Source organism: Equus przewalskii, chromosome 15, assembly GCF_037783145.1.
Source record: "Equus przewalskii isolate Varuska chromosome 15, EquPr2, whole genome shotgun sequence".
Classification (NCBI taxonomy): Eukaryota; Metazoa; Chordata; class Mammalia; order Perissodactyla; family Equidae; genus Equus; species Equus przewalskii.
In genome coordinates this window covers 81211663-81239102 of record NC_091845.1, presented here as the reverse complement: position 1 = coordinate 81239102, position 27440 = coordinate 81211663, and the positions used below count along the sequence as shown (strand labels likewise).

At 40.5% G+C, this 27440-nt stretch overlaps 1 protein-coding gene and 1 long non-coding RNA gene across 2 annotated transcripts in view; one reads left to right on the top strand and one right to left on the bottom strand.

Moving 5' to 3' along the window:
* Nucleotides 1–1356, top strand: part of PLSCR4 (phospholipid scramblase 4) — a 43034-nt gene extending 41678 nt beyond the window's left edge. The window contains exon 10 of the mRNA XM_070577596.1: nt 384–1356. Within this exon, the coding sequence (XP_070433697.1) occupies nt 384–443 (60 nt within the window). The 3' untranslated portion in view covers nt 444–1356. The remainder of the gene's footprint in view (nt 1–383) is intronic.
* A 7682-nt stretch (nt 1357–9038) lies between these two features.
* On the bottom strand, nt 9039–27103 carry LOC139076229 (uncharacterized). Its single transcript, XR_011527611.1, has 2 exons — nt 26968–27103; nt 9039–11702 (listed from the first exon to the last, which is right to left on the bottom strand). It is a non-coding gene; the product is annotated as an uncharacterized lncRNA (long non-coding RNA).
* Nucleotides 27104–27440: the final 337 nt, after the last annotated feature.

Below are 27440 nucleotides of genomic sequence, written 5' to 3'. Positions count from 1 at the left end.
AACCTAATTACCATATTGCAATTGGTATATTTAACATGTTTAATATTGATTTTCAAGTTTTTCTTCCTTTTAACAATGAAGCTTTAGTTAATTGGTACCCCAAGTGGAAAGCTTATTGGCCGCCAACAGCTTCAAGTTTGTAATTGCTACTGTTCATACTAGATTCTCTTCAAAAAGATTTCTTTGTTCTTAACTGGAATGGGAGGATTACCTGCTACATTATAAAGGATAATATTTTATGCCTTGAATCTAAGTATTTGTCTGCCTACCTACATATAATTCTATATTTATCTATCTATCTACATATAGTTGTATATTTATTTATCTACCTACATATAATTCTATATTTATCTATCTACATATAATTCTTTTTCCAATTTCAGGACTTCATGTACTTTGAAAGATCTCACCACAACGTTCATCAAGATAGATCGAGACAGTAAATCAGCAATTATAATTAATAAAAACAAATTTAGAGAAGTTGCTTGGGCTTATGGTCAATCCTCAATTATTTGCAAATACATTTATCTGTTTTTACAGATTGCTTGTAATGGGTGTTACTTTCACAGGTGGGCTGAGAGTATAAGAGCAAGAACACTGTCTAACCACGTGTTTCAATTGAGTATCTGTCTCCTTGTCTATGTAGTAGACTAGGAGTTCACCCTGAGAGCACTATGACTCGTTAACCAGGTAAATGTATATACAATGAGCTTGAAAACACTTTATCGTGAGATAAGGGAAAATGCATCCCAGAGCTCTCACATTAATTGGTAGCGAAATGGTGGGGTTTTGCGAGCAATCCTTGAGGAGATAGAGTAATATGGTTTCCATCTCTAACACTGTCCTCTCCATCAACATGTCCAGTTACTGAAGACAAATTTGATTCCAGGTGAAAAGAACGATACTCTTCATCTTTAAAAACAAAAAGAAAGCAGACAGACATATTGTTTTACTGCACAAGGAAATTTTTACTTGGGCACATGTATCAAAACCTCTTTTTGCAAAGTTTATGAAAGTTTTGATGGAAATTTTGATTTTATTGTAAAATAAAACATGTTTTTTATGTGATAAGGTTTATATTTTCCATGTCTGTTCCCTCATTCACCAGCATGGACAATCAGGGGCTGCCTATATGTGGAGACAGGGTCAGACGATCAGGAAAAGAGGTGACCAGGGCCACAGCCAATCTAGATCACTGAGCAACTTAGAGACATCAGAGCCCCATGAGAAGCTTGCATTTAATGCATTTAACCTCTCTTGGTCACAAACACCTTATGGATAAAATACATTAAGCTGAATCTCTAAGATTGTCTGTTGAACTTTTGTATCTCATTTGATATGACACAGAGGATATAATTATTTTTTCTTTCAAGAAGTCCATGGTAATCACCGTGCTGTTCTAATTGAAAGAGTTGGCGTTTTGTTTTTAAATTTTGAAATGTGACATTCTGTACAGCACTTTGTAAAAGCAAAACCTACAAATTCTGATACTGCTTAACATTGCTTTGCTGCTTTTTATTTCAATGATAGATAAATCTATATCTGTCAAAGAAAGTTCTAAAACACAGCAAGCATGCTACTTCTCTGGGATCTACAGCTTGTGAGTACAGATTATGTAGAATCAACATAGTTAAAGTATAAATTGTATGTGTTTGTGTTCACTAGTTAGAAGCAGAGTGTGTTAGTGAATACACTGATGAGTCAACTTGCAATTATTGCACTTCAGCTTCCTATCTGGACAAGGACTGTGTTCTTTCAACGCAGCCAGTAGGTAGACTGGAGTGTATTCTTCTGCTGCTCCTTATTAAATAAAGCCAGCCCGAGTGTCCTTAGATGTGGTTATCCTCAGATGAGGGCCTTCGCTCACAGTTCTTATGGACGTGAAAAAAATGTGCCCCATTTTTAACGGTAGTCATCTTTTCAAGGTAAAAGTTGTTTTACTTGGTTTCTTGTATTGTTTATTTTTATGTACTACTACCAGCTTTTTTAAAAAAGTGTAAAAGCTGCTGCTTTCTAAAATAATAATTACCTTATATTTGAAAGTGCAATTGCAGTCTTAAACAGACATGCATATTATTTCCTGTAATGATGTCTGACATTTTATGTAGAAAATCAGACAGTGTTCAGAAAGCTTATCTATGTAAACTTTCCACTTTTACTTGCCTACATGCCTTCATTCCAAGACCTGCTGCATAACACTAAGAAAAAATTATTTCCAGCATGATATTTTAAATTCCTGCTTAAAGTCTTTATGGTATTATGTCTCTTACAGTTATAATATCTTGTTCTTTAAAAATAATACCATGTGTCTTACATTTTTATACCACAGTTCATATAATTTCTATATTTCTTAATGGGATTTCATTGTGTAAAATTGATCAGATTGATTAATAAAAACAAGCTATTCTCTCAAATTTGTGTTTCATGCTTCCTGATATTGTTTTTGGCTTTTAAATAAATGTGTGGTTTACAGTAAAATCCTGTTTTATTTTTTGATTTGTGATTGAGTCTTTGCTGCAGACTGAATATTTTATCCTCCCCCTCCGAAATTCATGAATTGCCCCAATGTGATGGTTTTAGGAGGTGGGACCTTTGGTAAGCGATAGGTCATGTGGGTGGAGCCCTCATGAATGGGATTAGTGCCCTTAGAATCTGCCAGCACCTTGATCTTGGACTTCCCAGCCTCCAGACTGTCAGAAATAAATGTTTGTTTAAGCCATGCAGTCTACAGTATGTTTGTTATGGCAACCCAAACAGATTAAGACAGAAAGTGGTACTGAGAAGTGAGGGTGCTGCTGTAACACCTAAAAATGTGGAAGTGGCTTTGGAACTGGGCAATGGGCAGAGGTTGGAAGAGTTTTGAGGTGCATGCTAGAAAAAGCCTAGAGTGCAGTGAATTGAATTTTAAAGATGATTCTGGTGAGAGCACAGAAAGAAAAGAGAAGAGCTAGAGAGAAAGCCTCAATATTCTTAGAGAATCCATAACTAATCCTGAACAGAATGTGGGTAGCAATGTGGACACTAAAGGCCATTTTGATGAGAAATGGAAATGAGATGGAAATGAGAAACCTATTATTGGGAGCTAGAGGAGAGGTGATCCTGATACTGAGCAATGGGCTCCCTCTGCTTGCCTCGATCTGAGCCAATTAATCACGACGAGTTAGGGATCAAGAGAGGAAGTTTAATTAGATTAGCTGGCTAATCAGAAGACAGGTGACTAATGTCTCAAAAACCCATCTTCAAGGTTTACAGAATCTTGAGGCAGTTATATAGGGAAAATGGGCAGTAAGGAGGGGGTCCAAGGATGTTGGTCTCCAGGCTTAATGGGCTCCAGGCATCACACTGTTCCATTCTTCTGTCAGCTGTGATGGACACCTTGTAGATGTGTTTCCCACCTGTGGTCACTTTGTTCCTGGAGAGAAACTCATAGAACAAAGTTTTAATTTATCAAGGTATCGGGGAGTACATACATAAGTGGAGGCCATAAATGAGGAGAGCATGTGAATTTTTTAGAGTATGTGCAGAGCAATGAGTAGTCACACAGAGGAGGGGCTGGCGCCATTTAGCAAAACAAGATGGCCTCACTTTTGCTCACTTAACAATCCTTGTTATAAGGTGTCAAAGAACTTGACTGAATTGTGTTTATGTTGTTGATGCAAATAAACAGTAATCAATCTATAAATGAAAATTGAGGTGAGTTTAATATATATAAACCAATTCTGAGGATTATAGCCCAGGAGAGCAGCCTCCCCCAGGGAAGGAAGAACTCTGGAGGAGCGAGATGTACAGTATGGTTACATACAATTTTGGAACAAGGAACATACATCAAATATGACGGGAATATTTGAAAAGTACCAGGAATACTTTTTTTTTCTTTTTGCTACAGTCACAAGATGTTTTGCTACATAGAGCAGATCAATCTGACCCTGGCTTCTGGGAAGAAATACTTATCTTTAAAGAAATGCTGATGTGGGGGGAGGCCTCCATTGCTATCTTTAAAGGCTGCATATTTTCTTCGGGACACTGTAAATGTTTAAAGCAGATGTGCAATGCATGCTCGACAGGCCACGTCAGGCCACTCTGGAAAATAAGGTCAGGTCGAATCTGTTTTAAACCAAAATGCCTTCCTCATATACCTCTATATACTAACTTTCCTTATTGCTTTTCATTTACTCCATCAGTGTTCCAGTGTTTTGTGGAAACTGGGATTTGTGAGTGATGAAATTGGATATTTAGCTGAAGTGATTTCAAAGCAAAGTGTTGAAGGTTCAGCTTGTCTCCTGACTGCTTATAGGAAACTTCAAACAGAGAGAAATGACTTAAAGATGGAATTGTTAAACAAAAAGGAAGCAGGATTTAAAGATTAGGAAAATTCTCAGCCTATCCATATTACAATAAATGAGAACACTAAGGGCGTGGACAAGGGACTGATAAAGAGATTGTATGGATCAGCCAAGAATTATTTTCCAAGACAATGGAAGAATGACCCCAAACAGGATTCAGAGATCAACAGAGCTGCTACTCCTGTTACAAGCCCCACTGCAAGGGCCTGGGGGGTGGAGCAGTTGAAAGGAGGGGCCACCAGCACTTGTGGGACGTTTGTGCAAGCTGCCTGGCACCACCTCACATGTTGGGCTCTGCTCTCTATATTCGTGCCATGCTTCTCCACCACCCCAGATGGGGCTCTGGCAGGCCTCAGTGTGTCACGGGCTTCAGTGGCTGCCCCTCCAAAGGGCACAGGCAGCAAACTTTGGTGATGTCCGTGTGGACTGGTCTCTGCCGAGAGGGAGAGTGCAGAGGCCAAAGAGGCGTGGCTGCCTCCAGCTAGATTTCAAAAGATGGGGCCACCAGGGAGAAGCACAGGCTAAGGACCCCAGGCCCAGAGAGCCATGGAACGCAGACAGTCTCTGTGGGGCCTTCCTACTGAGCCCTGGGGGTGACATTGCCACCCCAGTGGGCCTAGAAGGCAGAGCATTGAGTCAAAGAAGATGATTCTTGAGCCTTAAGGTTTACTGTTGTTTGCCCTGTTCAGTCTTGGACTTACCTAGGACCTGTCACTCCTTTCTTCCTTCCTAGTTCTCCCTTCTGGAATGGAAATATCTATCCTCTGCCTGTCCCACCATAGTAGTTTGGAAGCACATAACTTGTTCGGTTTGACAGGTTCACAGCTGCAGAGGAATTTGCCTCAGGATGAATCTTACCTTGAGTCTCACCCATACCTGATTTAGAAGATATTTAGATGAGACTTTGGACTTTTGAGTTGATGCTGGATCAAATTAAGACTTTTTGGCTGTTGGGATGGAATTTTTCTCACATGTGAAAAGGTTATGAATTTTGGAAGGCCAGCAGCAGAATGCTATAGACTCAATGTTTGTGTCCCCCTCAAAATTCATGTTGAAATTTAATCCCTAATATGATGCTATTTGGAGGTGGGGCCTTTGGAAGGTGATTAAATGATGAGGGTAGAGCTCTTATGAATGGGGTTAGTGCCCTTATGAAAGAGATCACAGGGAGTTCCCTTGCCCCTTCTGCCATGTGAGGACCCAGTGAGAAGAGAGCCATCTGAACCAGGAAGCAGGCTCTCACCAGACATGGAAGCTGCCTGTGCCTTGATCATGGACTTCCAGAGCAGTGAGAAGTAAACTTCTTTGTTTATAAACCATCCAATCTATGGTATTTTTGTTTTAGCAGCCCAAATGGACTAAGTCTTTGAATATGTTTTTTCCAAAGGGATTTTTGAATCAATTTCTTATTAATGATCAGGTTCATTCATGGTCCTTGCTTTCTTTTATAAGTTTAATACTAATAAAGTCATTTCTGTAATATTCTGTAGTAACAGCTAGCTCCCTGATGTAACCCAGTTATTTATAAATGCTTATTTCTAGTTCAGTTATTTAAGGCAATTTAAATTTTATGTGTGATTTTAATGGCAGTATATCATGCAGGAAAGCTGTTAGAATATGTAGCTGTCAGTGAGGGATGTATTTTAAAACAATTTTTTCTTATTGGCCAGATTTCCCAGAAATTTTACAAAAAGCTGGTTACCAGACTAGTTTGCTAGCTGGATTTTCCAACCAACTAGATGTTAAATTAAGTTCAAGTACAGAATAAGCAATGATTTCAGGGAATAGCATCCTGCCTCTCTCAGGACAGTTGGCCTCTTTTCAGTCTTTTTTATCCCAATGTTCAAAGTTTAATTTAATTTATATTAAAGATGCAAGCTTGGGAAACCCATACGTCTGGGTTTAATAAACTAATACCAAATGCCTTTCTGGTATTACAAACAAAACCTTTTTGGCTAGTGATAGCTAATATATAAAATGGGTCTTTTCCCATTGGTTGACCTTCACAGAATGTATTCTTCCATTGGCCTCTAGGCCTCTTAAATTGTAAATCCCAGAAAAGAGAAAAACAGAATGATACATTCCAAGTGTAGTCAAAGTGAGGCAGCACAGGATGCTATATGGTAATGCTTAGCATGGTTAATAATAGCACATGGTAAGCATTCACTCAGTATCTGCCTAATGAATAACAATACAGTCAGTGGATATAGTCTGTAATACTTATTATAGCAGCCAGGAGAAGTTTTACTGTCCTCCCCACTTTTTCATTCTATCAACAGTTACTTTATTGACTATCTACTAAATTCAGGCACTCAGCTGTTTCTGAAGACAGAGAGGAAATGCAAAGGTGAAACAGATCTAATTACTACTCTCAGGGGTTCACAGGCTAATGGATGAGACAGACTTTCAAACAAACAGTATACACATGTATGAGGACCACGATGGACCTGTGTTCAACGGGATGTTGGCACATTTGATAGAGGCCATGCTACTAGCACCATCTCAGGTGCTGTATAATATATTCCTGTTCCATTTAATCAGTTTAGGCTGGCTGGTTGTGTTATATGCTCAGGATGTGTCGTACACCCAAACTTCTTGGCACTGCTGGGGTTGAGTAAGATGCATTTTACAGTCTTGTCTACAAGCTGAATCCGTGTTAAATACAATTGAAAAGGTCAGTTTAGTGAATTAAGCAAATCAGGGATTGATTATTACAGTAAACACAGAGCCCAGGAGAGTGGTACATTTAAGATGCTCAGCGAATATTTGCTGAATGAATGAAAAAAGCCCTAATATGTGCATGATTGTGCTAGGTATTCAAGGGGAAGTCCTCTATCCCTCAGGAAGGATGAAGCAAGTAAGTATGTAATTGCCACACAAAGTTAAAGAATTATTGCATAAAAAATTATTTTGTTTGAAAATGTATATTACTTGATGCTCATAACTGTATCATGAGAGAAACGTCCACAGCACTTTTCAGAGGAAGAAACAAACTTCATCACGAGGTAATAGTAAGGAGGAGATGGGTGCTAAGGAATTTCTTCCTCCCGCTGTAATTGTAACGAGGGAAAACTGAAGGAGTGGATAAAAGTTGAGAAACATAAACGCTCCTGGAAGAGGGAAAGCAGAGCAGGGGGAATTTAGCTAATGAAAGAGCTGGGAAAGTTGCCCAGGCTCAAGGCTCCAACCAGAAATCTGGTCAGGCAGCCTGCTGTCCTAACCCCACTTCCCCAGTTGTCCAGAATGGGCTCGTGGTGAGTGCTCAGTGGGGTGTGTTGTGGAGGTGGGGTAGGTGCTAAGGTTGGGGTGATGCTGGTACCTCTGTGCATAATATCTAAGCAAATTCTAAAAACATTCTGTAATTATCTAGCTTAATGCTTGCCATTAAATTTTCCTGCACTTCTGAGTTCTGCTGCTTCTCAACAAAGGAGCAAGTCATGTGAAATAATATAATTTTAGATGTGTAGTTGCCAGGTTTACCTCAAGATTTAATTCCAGGCTAGATGAATACACATCTGGGCACAGATGGAGAAAAACCAACCAAATCATGAGATAAATGGTATATTGTGACCAACTGCCTATAACAATGATGATGATGATGATGATGATGATGATGATGGCACCAGCCAGCTAACTCTTTTTAGTACTTATAAGCCAGACACCACTCTGGTTCTAAAGACTTTCCATATATTAACTCATTCAATTCTCATAACTCTAAGAGATAGGTTAGTGTAATAATTCCCATTTTACAGATGAGAAAATGGAGATGTGGTATCTTGCACAAGGTAACCCAGCTAGCTTAGGTCCACAAAAGCATATTTGCAGGTAGCTCCAAAGGCTACACCCTAAACCACTGTGCCCTGTGCTTCTTTCATCTCTGTGTGATATGTGGCTTCTTTGCATGCTAACATAAAAATATAGGGAAAGAGAAATAGAGGATGGTGGTGCTACCTCGCGTGTGTCAAGTTTAGCATTATGGCTGGGCAGCCCAGGAGGCTGGAGAAGTTCTCATCTGAGGGTGTGTTGTCTCCCAGAGGTGCGCTCTTGCTTCTGCTGGTGTCCCAGTGATGTTACCAACTGAAGACCACTTCATGTTAGTCTGTCAGTTTGGTGCTCCCAAGTCATGTATGTATTTTAAACACGAACCCCAAAGCGATGAGGACAAATCTTGGTTATAAATTCTCAGTGAACACTTTTTTCTTTATCTGTAGCCCAAGCCCAACAGTCAAGCTTTCTCTTGATCTCTGTTTGCCAGTAGGTGAATTTTCTCCTGATTTTAACCTCTACTAAATTCTCTTACTCTTGTAAGAGCTACACTTTTGCATTTAAATAGTTTTTGGTTATACTTGAGTGAGACTTTCTAGGTGTTCTATATAGTAAGAGGGTTTTAAGATGATCTAGTTCACAACATTGCCAGCAATGGAAGTGACCTATTTTATGACATAGCACACAATTGTATTATGAAATATTCAGAGGATAATGCTTTAACATAAATATAAAACTTAAAACTATTTTGAACTTGTAAATTATTACTATTTGTTAGACCTAATTTACAACTAAATCTTTATTTTCTATTTGAGATGACAGATCTCTCTATCATTACATTATTGAATTCTAGATTCTCTCAAAATGTTTAATATTTCTAATATTGTTATTAAGCAAAAAGAGATTCATATAAAATGGCACCACCTCTTCTGCAATCCAGGCTCAGATACATTTATTTTGGGAAATTACAGAAACAATCCTTTCCTTGAACAGTTTTAAAAATAAGTTTGTTCAAATTGTCTTGGCTAACAGTCATTAAGCATAATTTATTTGTTTTAATTTTTTTCGTTATAACAGATCAAAAAAGATAGATGTTAGACAGTTTTTAAAAACTCTTGATTATGCAGGAATAGGCACATAGAGGGTGACAGAGAGAAGCAATTAGAATGACAAAATATTTATCTGGTTTCACAGTCCCCCCTCCCCCTCCCCGCCCCGTCCCATGTCAGTCCTCTACAGGGGGCAGCACCAACTCGTGGATAAACTATACTTGTTTTTTTCCAGTCCAGAATACATTGGTACTAATCTATAAGTTTTAACGAAGAAAATCAAAGGATTTTAGAGTTAAAAGAGGCATTAAGGACTATCTGCTCTACAATCTATTATACGAATGAAGAAATTGAGAGAGGCCCACGTGTCCAAAATTGCACTGGAAATTGGCAGTGGAAGCAGAAGTAAAAATAGTTATTGTTCCAATTTCCTTCCACCACATCAAAAATTTAGCAGTGATTTAAAACATTTTAACGCAACATCTTTCATAACATTGAAATTTTAAGCAATAAAAACCCAGTTTCAAATGTTTCCAATGTCCTCAATCATTTTTGAGCACGTCGTTACGGAGTCTACCTCAAGAAACCAGACTGATTTCACAGAGGTTTTCTAAGCGTCAAGGAGAAGCTGCATTACTGTCACAAAAACAACAACAAAAACATTTAAAATGTTTATGTCATGGATAACCTACAATTTATTTTATTTATTCATCCATTGATAGAGTGATATCTTCTGTAGTCACCACAAGCAAAGCCACAATCACGCCATTACTCTGAGTGGGGAAATACAGCTCATGGGCCATTGAACCCAACTCTTGCCTGGAGGTGACTTCCTCTGCCTGTTGGCCCAACAGATGACATGGAACAGATGATATGACTGAGGAAGTGGGGATATTTTGTTCAGGAATCTGGCAGATGGGATGACAGTTGGCTATGAGGATTATTCCTGGCAACGCTCAGTGTCTATTTTATCCCGTTGAGTTGCTTTGCTATTATTGTTTCTTCTACTGGTTAGGACATTTCTGTCTTTCGCTGAGTTTCCTGTATTGGTACGTCTCTCCCCATTCTACACGGCTTTGGTATTTCTGTTTAGGACATGTTCACGCCTCTTGTTTAAGATAGGGCCCCAGGACCTCCTGGACATGGAAATCAGGGAGAGTTTATGCTCTTTTCCTCACTGATTTTCAAACGGAAAATGTGTTTATATTGCTCGTGTTTTGAGAGAGTACTTTGTGAATGAAATCAATTGAGAGGTAGACACGGGAGGGCAACAAAAATTATTTTTGTCCTATTAAGGCTGCTTTAAGGACGAGCAGTGTTCTCTGGAAGCAAGGGGTTTACAGAGCGGTGTAGGATCAGAGTTACCCTCCCTAACTCAGGCAGAGCTGGAAGCCAGAGGGGTCCCTGGTGGAGGCGCACCCCTGTAAAACTTACCCTGTGCAGGAGCTGGGAGTGTGTGCTCCCGGCAGACAGGCTGCCTCCCCAGAGAGAGACAAAAAGCAGGGACTGAAGCACTTATGTCCAGCTCCTTCCTTCAAACTCACTAATGGGGTAAGTCACCCCACTCCTGGAGGCAAGTAACCGAGGGGACGGACAATGGCCAGGAATGTGCTCTAATGCCACTGCCATTACACCGGAATGTCAGGAGTGGAGAACGACTGTGATAGAGGTTGTTTTGTCCCTTCAAGTCTCTTCTCCCCTTCTTCCCTTATGTTGCAGCTACTAACTTCACTGATTCAGAGTGAAGCCTGAAATAAACACATCTCCTTAATGCAGTGATGCGGACAAGCTCTGGTCCATCAAAGCAAACTGTGGCAACTTTAAAAGATAACTGACGCATATCGTTTGCCTCTCGTTGATTCTTTCCTCCTTACTATATGCTTGGCATGGGAAAAACAGATCAAGGTTTTACCAGTGGATACTTCTGGAAAGTAGAATTGGGGAAGTTCATCTTTATTTTTGATGCTTCTTTATTGCTTGAATTTATTGGAATAAATATTAATTTCATAATTTAAAGAATTAAAGCTAAACCTTTTAAAGTTTCCTATAGCTGGCCCTCCCTAGGGTGCCACGTTTTAGGCTATAACTTAGGGCTTCCTAACCCTAAAGAAATGAAAATTTATTGGGAGCTTTGCTTTAATTGCAACATAGCAGGCCTGCGCCCACACCCCCGACACTGATTTAATTGCTCTGGAGTGGGACGTGGGCATGGGCACTCTTAAAATGTCTTTTGGGTCTTTGTTTGTGTAGTGCAGGATAAAAATCATGGGACAGCAGTCACCAACTCCTCGTTGTAGCACATTAGTGTCACCTGGAATGCTTTGAACAATCCCACGCCCTGGCTGAATCCCAGAGCAGCAGCACCAGAATCTGGAGTTCCTCAGGTGGTTGTGACGTGAGGCCAAGTTTGCAAACAGCTGTCACCATCTGAACGCCTCTGGGAAACTCTACTCCGGTTTGCGTGTAAGCCGGTAACGTAAACTTTCCCGCTCTAATCCACGTCTTGGCCAAATGACTAGGATCGCTCGTTGACATAACACGGTGCCTAGTTAAATTTAATCACAGATAGCAATTTTTAGTGAAAGATTGTCCTAGGCAATATTTGAGACTTGCACACATAAAAAATTATTCATTGCTTATGAGAAAATCACATTTAACTGGCTTCCTGTATTTTTGTTGGTGAAATCTGGCAGTCCTACAAATAAAACACAAATGTTGCTCCAAAAACCACTGAAGAGTCCTGTAGATCTTCTCCGTACGTAGATGAGCTTTAAGTAGATTAAATACTTGAGGAAGCAAAGAGAGATCACCTTGCTAATCTCTGGTAAAACGTGCTAAAAGTCTTCTCATTTCTCTCTCTCCAATAGTCCTAGTTTTATAACAACTGGCTCAGTTTCTTCACTGGATTCCCCACACAACTCAATAAATAAGCAAATAAAAGATACTCCCAAACTCCACCCCTGTCACTCCCACCACACCCTCAATCCCTCCTTCTTTCAACCAACCAAACCAACCTGCTTTCAGATTTTGCTAACCTTTTTTTCCGAACCACACAGAAAAAGTTCTAAACCAAGAAAATGCACAGATGGGTTGGCTGGTGTGTGTGTGTCTGTATGTGTGTGCGTGCCTGTGTGTTTGTGCAGAACTGTTAGGACCTTTCATCAGGTATCACCCTGTTTTTATTCATGTGGAAATACAAGCTTCAGGAAATAGCTCGTCAGTGTTAAACTAGGAATTTCGGTACATTTATCTCCTAATGCAGCTTTCAGTGTCAGTTGCAGACATAAACCATGGAGTCTGCTTGTGTAAAGGATCTGTTGAAGAGCAAGGACTGTAATCTCCGCCCACTTGTAGACTCCACTGTCTGGAATTCTCCAGTAGCCACACAAGTCACCACTACAGGTAACAAATATACAATAAGAGAACAAGGCCTGCTTAAATTGTAACAATGCCTAATATTGAGCTGGGTGTGGGGAGGCACGGATCTGGTAAGGACTGGAGAAACTGCAGAAACTCAGTATGTCAGAAAGAAGGTACTAGACTTTGTGAGGCCCAGACTTTGCTTTGAGTCTAGCAGCCGCCATTGATAGCTAAGTGATCTCAGGCTAGAAATGAAGCTCTTGTGCCCTCCACTTCCACATCTGTAGAATTAAAACCATAACGCCTGGCTTGTTTTGATACCAGTGTTATTGGGAGAATTCCAAGGAGATAATATATGTGGATAAGATTGGACTCTTCCAAAGATTAACATTTTCACTGGGTAAAAGAAGAAAGACGAGGAACAGGGCTTGGTTTGCTCTATACAAGGAAAGTTAGAGAGGCTCTTGTATCGCCTCTTACGAGCTATCCAAGCAAACTGACCCAGAAATACCCTCAAGGGATAAAAGAAATGCCAGTTAGCAGGCCAACCGTAAGCACTGATTTTTTTTTCAAGGAAAAAGAAAAGATGAAAAGTGCCAAGCCACAAGATTAGCCCCCTTAGGGCTCCTGGCATCCTAACCGGGGATCGTGGATTTGTTAAATAATCAGATTCCTTCCCTCGGTTAGATGGAAGCATTAAGTCATCTGACCCCAGCATGAGTCACAGACAAACTTACGGGAAGATCCCCAAAGTCTGAGTGGTAAAGTAAGTGAAGTGGAAAAAATGCGTATGAATGCCATGTTTCCATATGTCTACAAAGATTAGCCAGTTTAAGTTTCCTTTACGAACCAGAACCCATTTCTGTTTTTAGAGTTCAAAGTGACTGCATTACATCGGGCTCCCCTAAGTTGGAAGAAGGGATCATCGAGACAAGCTCTAGACTCGAGTATGTTATTACAGATTTCATGACGAATTTAAAAAAATCAAACAGCATATTTAACTCTCACAAAAAGAAAAGAAATGCAATGTAAGTAAGTATGTTGTCTACCCAAATCTAATTCATACGTTGAATTCTTAGACACACTAAATTCTTTGCAAACTTAACTGCCCTCATACATACATCCATTGTTAGCGAGATATTTACTCTTCATAATGAGTTAGGTGAAGCTGGTGTGGGGGACCTTCTAAGGTTTCTGTTGCTAATACAGTTTTGGAAATCATCTTTTAAAAATGATTCCCCAAACTACAAAACTCAGTTTGTACTGTAAACTCTGTGACCCAGTTGAATCACTCGCCACCTTCACCCACTTATCTCATGTCTGCTCTCAAAGATTTACCAAATTAAGTTACACCCTTCCGAAAAGCCTCCTGTAGCTTTCCATTTACCCCTATGTGGTAAAGCAAACTTGGTTTCCTCTCAGATCCTTCTTCCCAGATCTGAAGATACTTCCCCCTTTTCTCACAGGTTACCTCCTCAGACAGGAATGCCCTGACCCCGCTAAAAGATTTCCAGACCCCAAATCACTCTCTCCTTCTTGTCAGCAATTAACACCATCAGAAACATTATTTGTTTTCTTTTTTGTTGTTTACAGTAATTTCTGAGAAGGCAGGGATGTTGCGTGTCATGTTTACCACTATATCCTCACTGCCTACAGCAGCAACTAACAAAAATCGGAGGCTAAATAACTATTGAATAAATGCCATTGAATATAAGCCAAATAATAGGATGGCCTCTATAAAAGCCTCTGTAATTTCAAAAGAGGAATTTAAAAAGGTATGGATGAGAATAGCGTCATTAGAATAATTGTGTTCCTAGCCATGACAGCTACTTTGAAGGAGACACTACTTATTTGGAAATATCCATTGTCCATAAGCAAAAAAGAAGCAACTTTTGTTTAAAATTACAAAACATTGTATATATTCAACTCAACTCCCTGCTCTTGTTTTCTTCTATGCCTATTGGCAAGAGATGTTTGACTTCTGGCTAAAGCTTTTTCCTGGGATACAAATCCGGGGATAATTTTCTCCTCACCAATGGGTTCTGCAGAGAGCCTCTCTGCATAGGCCCTATCTGGCAGCGGGGTTAGGAATCCAGCAGATGTCTCAGAAGTAGGTACAGATGTTAGTTGGACTCTTCCATGTCAGAAGAACTGGTTGCTGGTAGATGAAGCTACAGTTGAGGAGATAGGAGTTTACTATATTATTTGGGATATCTGTTACAAGGAGAAAAGAAGGAGACCTCAGGTGGTCCAATGGTCAACCTGGGGCCATGTCAATAGTTTCTGGAAGAGATGAGTGATGGTCGCTGGTAGCAACGTTTTTTTGTCTTCTTTGCTGTTGTACCAGTAATGGAACATTAATGAAAGATGGCAGGGTCTGGTTTATAGGGCAGAAGCTTTATTGTGTTTGAGCCTTGGCCCTTACAGTTATGGACAGGAGTAATCAGTGACTCTGTTCATTTCTAGGTTGGGAAGACTTCTTCAAATTGGCAACAACAATAACAACAAAAACTCAGTGGCAGGCTATTGGCACTGAGCACAGAAACTTAGGGACAACGGAACTCTGTCGAGACTAAGTTAGCTGACTTAGCAGAAGTGAATAAAGCTGAAATATAAATCTGTTCACAGTGGATATCAGTGAGAAGGAAACCAATTCTTGGGTTGGAAGACAGGACACAAGACTGATGATACAGTACGATCACAACTTTGCTTCACATGCATGCTCCCACACAAACAAGCGCACACACACATGCAAACTCAGATAAATCATAAATGCTCTCCCTGATACACACGCAGACACAACACTGCAAGAGGAACAGCAAAATGTAAACTCTGGTTACTTCTGAGTGCTTGGGTTAGGAGTGATTTTATTGTTTTACTTCTGCTTTATTTTCCCATTTCTCTTGCTAAGCTTTCTCATCCAATCTCTTCATACCCAGCTCTGCTACCAAAGAACCCTGACCCCTCTCAAGCCCAATCCAGCCAAGTCCCAAACTGTCCCAGGCTACCTCTGACTCACTGGACTCTGAAGCCTTTTGTTACTTCTCTTGTTCATTCTTTATCCCTGGTCCAAGCTCAGAGGGTTAGACTTTTCTTTATCTCAAGCTCCAGAGAATAGTGTGTTTGTCTGGAACTCAGGTAGTTTTAAAACATGGCCCAAAAATCCCTTGACACTACTCCTATTGAATGGTGGGGTCTATGTCCTCTCCCCTTGAATATAGGCAGTCTTGTGATAGACTGTTTCAACCAATTCAGTATGGAGGGAGTGACATCATGTGACTTATGTGACTGAGCCGTGAAAGGCAATGTAGTTTCTAACTTGTTTTCTGGAATACTCACACTTGGAGCCCTAAGCCACCACGTAAGTTCCGACTACCTTGAGGCCACCACATTTTGAGTTGGCCTCAGCCCCTTGGATAGACCAAGTATAGGTGCTGGGCCCAACAGTGAGAGTGAATGAGCCTTCAGATGATTCAAGCTCTGTACAGTTTCCCCCAGCTTTCAAATCTTCCCAGTTGAACAGACATTGAGACGCAGAGTGAAGCTGTTCATACTGCACCCTGTCTGAATTCCTGATGGCAGAATCTCTGAGCTTAATAGAACGGTTATTTTAAACTGAACTGCCAAATTTGGGGTTAATTTGTTACACAGCAACAGCAACCAAAATAAGACACTTTAACCCAACTTGGGTCATATTTCTGACAAGGAGTTGAAGTTAGCTATTTTTCCACAGTCCTGGAGCCAAACATAATCATTCTCCTCAGGTTGACATAATGCTTTTCCCAAGTGTTCCATCAACCCAAGCAGCCTGAAGGAGAAACTCTGCTTCCTGTTACAGAGATGCCCAAGGAAGCCCTAGGAACAGAAACTGCTCTTAATATCATATCCTTCCCTTAATAGGAAATATCCTTAATAAGTCATATCCTTCATTCTTTCCAGACTCCCAAAGTCTGGAAACCTTCTCACTTCTTAAAAAGCATTCATTAGCCTGTCTCCTGGCCCTTCAATTTGGATTTTGCTGAAGATTCTAACCTGAAATTTTCTTCAGGCTTGACCTAAGGCCATGTATACCCTGAATGTCAGAGATCAGAATAGAAGACAAGGCGTAAGTAAAGAACAAGGATATGAATTGAAAGCACAGGAGAAAATTAGGAACTAAAGGAAATGTAAAAAGAACTCTCATTCTTGGTTATTTGCTGTGTGCCAACATGTCACATGTATTATGTCATTTCAACATAAGGGCAGTCCTAACGAAGAAGGTATTTTTATTGTCCCCATAATGAATGGGTGCACAAATTTTTCCCAAGGTTGCAGAGCTGATGGTCATAACCCAGGAGTCTGACACCAGATCCTGCTCTCTTAACACTAGACCCAACCGTCTTGAAATAGTCAGAACTATTTTCATAATAATATTAGAATTTATTTGCCTTTTTTCATTCTTATTATCTCATGAGTGTGTGATGAAGTTTTCCACAGTATATTTGGAAGATCTGCATAACTCAATGAGCAAATATATTTCAAATTCCCAGTTCACAATGTTACAACAACGAACATGGGTAAAAGAGCCATTCAAAGTGCGTAATAGACCAATGGATTTTATGTAACAAAGTACCAAACATTCATCTACATGGTTTTAGATTTCACTTTGCAACTAACCTTTCAGAAATTACCCCTTTTCAAATTCTGGTGTGGCATCAAAGAAAAATATCCACAATTATCTGAAAGGCTATTACAATAATCCTGCCTTTCTTGCCTCCATGTTTGTATGAGTCTAGACATTCTTCACCTACTTCAACCAAAAAGCAAGACATTACAACAAATTGAATGCAGAAGATATGAGAATCCAGTTATTTCTTATTAAGTCAAATATAAAAGAAATTTGCATTCTTCTTATATTTTTTATAGGAAATATAGTTATTTTTCATAAAATATGTTGTATATGTTAACATGGAGTGGGGTTTTCACTGGTATGCTTTAAGATGAATAAATAAACAATATTAAGAAGTCTGTTTAAATTTTAAATATGGTAAATATCAGTGAATATAACCCACATAAACAAAAGGTCTTTGGGACCTGTCTCAGGCAGTCAGGCTGCTCTAACAAAATATCTTAGACCACATGGCTTAAACAGCAAATATTTATTTATCTCAGTTTTGAAGGCTGGGAGTCCAAGATCAGGGTGCCAATAGATTCAGTGTTTGGTGAAGGGTCCTCTGCCTGGTTTGCAGGCTTTTTTTTTTGCTGTATCTTAACATAGCAGAGGGTAAGAGAGGTCCATCACATTTTGGATTAAGGCTTTGGCATATGGACAAATGAATTTGTGTGTGTGTTGGGCGGGGGGGGGGAGGGGGGGGGGAGGTGGGCGCAAACATTCAGTCCATAGCAGGACCTTTAATAATTTTTAAGGATGTCAAGTGTTCCTAAGACTAAAAAAGTCTGAGAATCGAGAGGAGGATCCAAGATGGCACCGTGAGTAGTCCTCTTTGTCTCTCCCCCTTCGAGTCTACAATTATTTGGACACTCATCACTTAACAAAGGATATCCAGATAGCATCTCAGGACGTCTGAGAGACCCACGCGACTATACATTGGAAGGCGGACGGACTTCCCTCCAGGAGGAGGTGGAGATAGGTGAAAACTCTCCGAACCCAACCGAACAGCCTAGTACCTGCAAGCGGCTTTCTTCCAACGGACGCCCCCAGAAGATCAACACACACCTAGGGCAGGAGCAAGCACACACCAGAGGAGCGACGGTGGAAACAGGTGACCAGAACCCTACCTAAACCCCCTGCAATTACTCCTAAATGCTGAGGGAAACTCTAGAGTTACACACCTGAGCCCGCGGGGAGAGTCTCGCCCTGCCATTGACGGGGAGATCCCGCCTAGTGTTCATGGCGCCCGGAGGGTCCCAGAGAGAATCACAGAGGGTACGACGGCCCCCCAGCTGCCACTGCCTGCACAGTGGGGAAAGGGATTGCCGGACATCTCAGAGAAGACTGGGGCTGGGTGAAGCTCCAGAGGTTGGCTCCGTGGCCCGGAGGGGAAGCTCCAGAGTTCCGCCCAGGCAGCAGACAAAACTCTCTGTCTGCCCTTAGCGGAGGGACCACGCCCAGCATTCAACTCCGGGAAAGTCCCGGAGAGAATCCCAGAGGGCGAGGTGACCCCCAGCTGCCATTGCCCGCCCAGTGGGGCTAGGGATTGCCAGAGATCTCGGACAGTACTGGGGCTGGGTGAAGCTCGAGAGGCCGGCTCCACGCCCTGGAGGGGAAGCTCCAGAGTTCTGCCCGGGCAGCAGACAAAACTCTCTGTCTGCCATTAGCGGAGGGGCTACGCCCAGCATCCACAACACCGGGAGGGTCCCAGAGAGGAGAATATCAGGCAGGGCAGCAGCTGACCACCTACCACTGAAATCAGGATCTCCGGCTATCCCCCAGACAGGGCAAAGGGCTCCCCGAGTTCCTGGGGAACAGGACTGGGGCTGGGTGGAGTTCCAGCGACCCAGCTCCGTAGCCTAGGGGGAAACCCTACAGGCTCACAGCAGCCTCAAAGAAAGCCTCTGCACAGCACTAGTAGAGAGCACCCATCTGGGAGCCACAAGGCTGGAAGACCCCGGGACAAAAGTAGCATAGCTAGGTGAGCTAAACACAGACTGTAGAAGATGCCAATAGCTCTGCTGCGACCCATGGCGGACAAGTGAGATTTTGTGGGTGCCGACAGTGACGGAGCGGCAAATATAAGTGATCCTACCCCTGGCCACTGGAAAAGCCCATAACACCATTGCAGACCCCAAGGAGGGAGCACGTCTAGGTGGGCTGCAACAGTAGGCACCAGCAGCCTGAAGCCCCTCCGTGATGGCCCCCACGGCAGAAGAGGGAATCCAAAGGACCACTGTGACTATGAGGAGGGGCCCAGGCCCAGTTAGCAACTGCGGATAGGGTGCCTGGCTGGTGCAGTATAAACAGCTGCTCCCCCACCACACCAGCAGAAACAAGTGGAAGGAGCAACTAAACTCTTTCTCTATGCGGAGGCACAAATCTACAACATCAAGCAATATGAAAAAATACATTAAATCTCCAGAACAGAAGGAAAATAACAAATACACAGAAAACAATCCCAAAGAAAATGAGATATATAACCTAAATGACGATGACTTCAAAACAGCCATCATTAAAATACTCAATGAGTTAAGAGAGAATTCAGATAGACAACTCAACGAGTTCAGGAGCTATGTCACAAAAGAGTTTGATACGATAAAGAAGAACCAAACAGAAATACTGGAAATGAAGAACACAATAGAGGAGATTAAGAAAAATCTACATGCACTGAACATGTAGGGCCAATACAACATAGGGCCAATAATATGGAGGAAAGAATTAGCAATTTGAAAGATGGGAATATAGAAATGCTGCAGGCAGAGGAGGAGAGAGAAGTAAGACTAAAAAGAAATGAAGAAACTCTCCGAGAATTATCAGACACAATTAGGAGATGCAACGTAAGGATTATATACCAGAGGGAGAAGAGAAGGAGAAAGGGGCAGAAAGCCTATTCAAAGAAATAATGGCTGAGAACTTCCCAAATCTGGTGAGAGAGATGGATCTTCAGGTGACAGAAGCCAATAGATCTCCAAACTTTATCAATGCAAGAAGACCAACCCCATGGCATATAGTAGTGAAGCTAGCAAAAGTCAACGACAAGGAGAAAATACTAAGGACAGCCAGGCAAAAGAAACTAACCTACAAAGGAACCCCCATCAGGCTATCAGCAGATTTCTCAGCAGAAACTTTACAGGCTAGAAGAGAGGGGAATGATATATTCAAAAATCTGAAGGACAAAAACCTACAGCTGAGAATTCTCTTCCCAGTGAAAATATCCTTCAAATACGATGGAGAAATAAAAACTTTCCCAGATAAACAAAAATTAAGGGAGTTCATTGCCACAAAACCTCCTCTTCAGGAAATCCTCAGGAAAACCCTCATTCCTGAAAAATCAAAAAAAGGAAAAGGGGCTACAAAACCAAGAGCAGAGGAGATAAGTAGAAGGACAACAACAGAGAGTAGCAGCTCTTCATCAGAACAGATTAAACCATGGGACGAGAAACAAAGGAAACTGAAGAAAACCAGAAAACAAGACATAAAATGGTAGTGGTAGGCCCCCACATCTCAATAATCACTCTAAATGTAAATGGATTGAACTCCCCAATCAAAAGACACAGAGTGGCAGGATGGATCAAAGAACAAGACCCAACAATATGCTGCCTCCAGGAAACACACCTCAGCCCCAAAGACAAACACAGACTCAGAGTGAAGGGATGGAGAACAATACTGCAAGCTAATAATGAACAAAAGAAAGCAGGTGTCGTTATACTAATATCAGACAAGGTAGACTTCAAAGCAAAACAGATAAAGAAAGACAAAGAGGGACAGTATATAATGATAAAAGGGACTCTCCACCAAGAAGACATAACACTTATAAATATATACGCACCCAACACAGGAGCACCAAAATTTGTAAAGCAACTCTTAATAGAACTAAAAGAAGACATCAACAACAATACAATAATAGTAGGGGACCTCAACACACCATTAACACCAATGGACAGAACATCCAGACAGAAAATCAACAAGGAAATAATAGAATTAAATGAAAAATTAGACCAGATGGACTTAATAGATATATATAGAACACTTCATCCAAAAACAGCAGGTTACACATTCTTCTCAAGTGCACATGGAACATTCTCAAGGATTGACCATATTTTGGGAAACAAAGCAAACATCAATAAATACAAGAGAGCTGAAATAATATCAAGCATCTTTTCTGATCATAATGCTATGAAACTAGAAATCAACTACAAGAAAAAAGCAGAGAAAGGTGCAAAAATGTGGAGACTAAACAACACGCTTCTGAACAAACAATGGATCATTGAAGAAGTTAAAGAAGAAATCAAATATTATCTGGAGACAAATGAAAATGAGAACACGACATACCAAATCATCTGGGATGCAGCAAAAGCAGTCCTAAGAGGGAAATTCATTGCAATACAGGCTCACCTCACTAAACAAGAAAAAGCTCACATAAGCAACCTCAAACGACACCTAACAGAACTAGAAAAAGAAGAACAAACAAAGCCCAGAGTCAGTAGAAGGAGGGAAATAATAAAAATAAGAGCAGAAATAAATGATATTGAAACAAAAAAGACAATAGAAAGGATCAATGAAACAAAGAGTTGGTTCTTTGAAAAAAATTAACAAAATCGACAACCCTTTAGCCAGACTCACCAAGAAAAGAAGAGAGAAATCGCAAATAAATAAAATTAGGAATGAGAGAGGAGAAATCACAACAGATACCAATGAAATACAAGAGATCATAAGAGAATACTATGAAAAACTATATGCCAACAAATTGAACAACCTGGAAGAAATGGACAAATTCCTAGACTCCTACAACCTCCCCAAAATGAATCAGGAAGAAATGGAGAATCTGAATAGGCCAATCACAAGTAAGGAAATAGAAACGGTAATCAAAAACCTCCCCAAAAATAAGAGTCCAGACGGCTTCTCTGGAGAATTCTACCAAACATTCAAAGAAGACTTAATACCTATTCTCCTCAAACTATTCCAGAAAATTGAGAAAGATGGAGTACTCCCTAACACATTCTATGAAGCCAACATCACTCTGATCCCCAAACCTGTCAAGGACAACACAAAGAAGGAGAACTACAGGCCGATATCGCTGATGAACATAGATGCAAAAATCCTCAACAAAATTCTGGCAAACCAAATACAGCAATACATCAAAAAGATTATACACCATGATCAAGTGGGATTTATACCAGGGACACAGGGATGGTTCAACATCCGCAAGTCAATCAACGTGATACACTACATCAACAAAATGAAAAACAAAAACCACATGATCATCTCAATAGATGCAGAGAAAGCATTCGACAAGATCCAACACCCATTTATGATAAAAACCCTCAGTAAAATGGGTATAGAAGGAAAGTACCTCAACATAATAAAGGCCATATATGACAGACCCACAGCCAACATCATACTCAATGGACAAAAACTGAAAGCCATCCCTCTGAGGACAGGAACAAGACAAGGGTGCCCACTTTCACCACTCCTATTCAACATAATACTGGAGGTGTTGGCCAGAGCAATTCGGCAGGAAAAAGAAATAAAAGGAATCCAAATAGGTAATGAAGAAGTAAAACTCTCGCTGTTTGCAGACGACATGATCTTATATATAGAAAACCCCAAAGAATCCATAGAAAAACTATTAGAAATAATCAACAACTACAGCAAAGTAGCAGGGTATAAAATCAACATACATAAATCAGTAGCATTTCTATACTCTAATAATGAACTAACAGAAAAAGAACTCAAGAACTCAATCCCATTCACAATCGCAACGAAAAGAATAAAATACCTTGGGATAAACTTAACCAAGGAAGTGAAGGATCTATACAATGAAAACTACAAGACTTTCTTGAGAGAAATTGACAATGACATGAAGAGATGGAAAGACATTCCATGCACATGGATTGGAAGAATAAACATAGTTAAAATGTCCATACTACCTAAAGCAATATACAGATTCAATGCTATCCCAATCAGAATCCCAAGAACATTCTTCACAGAAATTGAACAAACAATCCTAAAATTCATATGGGGCAACAAAAGACCACGAATTGCTAAAGCAATCCTGAGCAAGAAAAACAAAGCCAGCGGAATCACAATCCCTGATTTCAAAACATACTACAAAGCTACAGTGATCAAAACAGCATGGTACTGATACAAAAACAGGTCCACAGATCAATGGAACAGGATTGAAAGCCCAGAGATAAAACCACACATCTATGGACAGCTAATCTTCGACAAAGGAGCAGAGGGCCTACAATGGAGAAAAGAAAGTCTCTTCAACAAATGGTGCTGGGAAAACTGGACAGCCACATGCAAAAGATTGAAAATTGACCATTCTTTTTCACCACACACCAAAATAAACTCAAAATGGATCAAAGACCTAAAGATTAGGCCTGAGACAATAAGTCTTTTGGAAGAGAATATAGGCAGTACACTCTTTGACATCAGTTTCAAAAGAATCTTTTCAGACACTATAACTCCTCAGTTGAGGGAAACAATAGAAAGAATAAACAAATGGGACTTCATCAGACTAAAGAGCTTCTTCAAGGCAAGGGAAAACAGGATTGAAACAAAAAAAAGCTCACTAATTGGGAAAAAATATTTACAAGCCACTTATCCGACAAAGGGTTAATCTCCATAATATACAAAGAACTCACACGGCTTAACAACAAAACAACAAACAACCCGATCAAAAAATGGGCAGAGGACATGAACAGACATTTCTCAAAAGAAGATATGAATATGGCCAATAGACACATGAAAAGATGTTCATCATCGCTAATCATCAGGGAAATGCAAATCAAAACTACACTAAGATATCACCTTACACCCGTTAGACTGGCAAAAACATCCAAAACCAAGAGCGACAAATGTTGGAGAGGTTGTGGAGAAAAAGGAACCCTCATACACTGTTGGTGGGAATGCAAACTGGTACAGCCACTATGGAAAACAGTATGGAGATTTCTCAAAAAGTTAAAAATAGAAATATCCAATGACCCAGCCATCCCATTACTGGGTATCTATCCTAAGAACCTGAAATCAGAAAACCCAAGAGTCCCTTGCACCCCTATGTTCATCGTGGCATTATTTACAATAGCCAAGACATGGAACCAACCTACATGCCCAGAAACTGATGATTGGATAAAGAAGATGTGGTATATGTACACAATGGAATACTACTCAGCCATAAAAAAAGACAAAATTGGCCCATTCGCAGCAACATGGATGGACCTCGAGGGTATTATGTTAAGCGAAATAAGCCAGTCAGAGAAAGACGAACTCTATATGACTCCACTCATAGGTGGAAGTTAATATATTGACAAGGAGATCTGATCGGTGGTTACCAGGGAAAAGGGGGGTGGGGGGGAGGGCACAAAGGGGGAAGTGGTGTACCCACAACATGACTAACAATAATGTACAACTGAAATCTCACAAGGTTGTAATCTATTGTAACATTAATAAAAAAAAAAAAAAATTAAAAAAAAAAAAGAAAGTCTGAGAATCTCTGACCCAGAAATTGGGTGGATGGATACGTAGGGCCAAGGAAGTAGGCCTTTTGATTTTATTATAATAGAATCTGTGGTGTATATAACTGCTTTTAGGAAAGTGCAGAGAGAGAGAGGTGTCGACAGCATAGGAGAGAAGGCCATTTATAGAGTGCAGTATGTGAGTTAGTTCAAGTGACTTGACCCCGAACACAGGTGTAGGGACCTGCCTGGAAGGCTCAGTGATGGTAATGAATGAAGACACCTCTACAGTTGGAGCAATGGGAATAAGGAGGGAAGATAGTTGAAAACCTTTATACTGATGGCTTCCACTTTTTCAACTAAGCAGAAGACAAAGGATTCTTTTGAGATTGAGACTGGGTTGGATTTTGAGGAAAGAAGTAAAGAACTCTACGAACCATTACCCATGGGAGAGAAAGCTTCCCAGGAACATGTAGTTTCTTGCTGGCAAATGATCAAAGCTGAATTTTTGAATTTCTGAAACTTCCCATGGAATAACTGAACGTTGTTTTATGTTATTGAATATTGTTCATTCATATTGTGCTTAGCTCATGTGAAGAGAAAAAATGAGGAAAAGGTTGTCATAAAAATGATAATAATAGCATCTTGGAGTTAGACATCTTAGGTAAATCTTATTAAACTGAACATCAAATTAAATTAAAAGCTTTTTTTTTCTCTTTTAGAAAAGTCACTATCCATATTCCACTATATATTAAAAGCTATGCAACTATTTCACATTTAGTTTGTGGGTTAAAAGGATAGAGCAAGACGTAGACAATTTATAAGTTTGGAAATTGACACTTGATCAAAAATCTATTCCTGAAACTAGGAACCAAAGTTTCTTAGAACAGAATTGCGTTGATGTAACTTTATAAATATGTGGTGGGCTCTACCTTGTTTCTGTCACAACCCAAGATGGCATATATATGTCTCAAGCAATTCTGTGAAAGTATTAAAAAATGCTATATCAACTTAACTCATATTTCAAAATTATTAAAAAGCTATTCATGGGGGAAGCTGGTTGAGAGTTAGAGTTCAGCTGTAAGGCAGTGGAAGGCTTTGGTGTAACTCTGGGTCTGCCATGTGTCAGGAGCCTGTGAAGTGAGAGAAGGAAATTTCTGGTAAAGACTCCTGGAGAAGCAGAAGATCTCAAGGCACAAAAGGTGACCTTGCACATCATTGTGGAATCATCCTACTTTGTGCTGTCAGCTCCAGCCCTCCGAGAGAGGCTAACTGTTTCATTGCTGAGCTGCACAGAGATGAGTGACACCATCAATGATGCCGGATTGTATGAGCAGAGCCTTGTGATGATTCAGGGAAATGTAAAACCTACGTCTCGTGTTCAAGAAACAAACTCTTCACGCTGTCATGAGACCCAAGCCAAACTTTCTTCAAATGATACAGCGACAAGTACATAGATTCCTTTCATAGATGGGCATATGAAAGCCTCAGCAACATTTGGCAAGAAGAGTGCAGCATCAGTTTGTCTTGTCTTGATGGTGACCAAAGGCCAGAGGCCAAATCTTCACCTCAGCCTTTAATGTTCTGTGTAATCTCCTCCGTCAGCCCCCACACTCCACCCAGTTCTCCCCCTGTAGTCCCATCTCCTTTCACCACCTGGCTCACTACTGATCAGCAATTTGCATTTCCTTTCCTGCCTCTGAACTTCAAGTCCCCAGAATACCCTCTCCTCAACTTCTCCTGCATCTAGTGAAATCTCGCTCACCCTCAGGACTTTGAACATTTTCTCTTCAAAGCCTTCCCTGGCTAGGATTGCCCTCCACACCTTCCCCCTCCAAGCACTCTGTGCTTCCTCCTTTCATGACGTTTATCACACTTGTAATTCCGTTTTTCACCTTTGTCCTCTCTGAGAGCTTAGAGGAGCCGGGAGCACTGGGACAGCTCTGTCTAGTCCACATGCTCTATCCTCGGTACTCAGGATGTGAAGCCCAACGCTTTACAAATGAATGAATACATTTGTTATTTAGAAAAGCATCAAAACAGATTAATTAAAAGATGTTTGCCTTTAGGCGCTTTGAGCCACATCTATTCATTTAAGACACCATTAGCACACATCACTTCTCTGAGGGGCAGCATGAATAAAGCAAGGCAGTTTAGTTGGAACCACAGATATGTTTCTATTGACAGATAAAAGCCGCACAAGCTATCTACCAAAACCTCTTAACAACGTTTCTCTCCAGATCACCTTGTTCCTTTAGATCAAGTTTAAATTTTATTGAAGATAATTACATGGATACAGTTAAATGCACAAATCTTACGTTATGAAATATACACACCTGTGTAAACAGTGCACCCATTAAGAGAACATTTCCGTCGCCATTCTCTCACGTCGCTCTCCAGTCAATCAGCCTCCTACCCCAGCAACAATCACTGTTCTATGCCCAAATCACTGTGACAGCAACACAAAAGAAGGAGCAACTGATACAGGCAGCCACATGGATGAATCTCAAAAATATGTTGAGTGAAAGAAGCCAGGCACAAAAGAGCACAGACTATGATTCCATTTCCATGAATAACCAAATCCTAAAATGCTTTCTTCAGCACAGCTTTAGCTGCCACCATGTGCTGATATGGATCTGCTCTGTGCCTAAGACACAGCAAATGCTGGCGGCAGGCTTTGGAGACATGCACTTGGGAAAAATTTTTTTAAAAATACAAGAAAGATCGTTAATTTAAACTTTTCTTTAAATACTTTCTATTCTTTCATATTTCATCCAAGAGACTGTAATAATTTTTTGACATTTCTAGG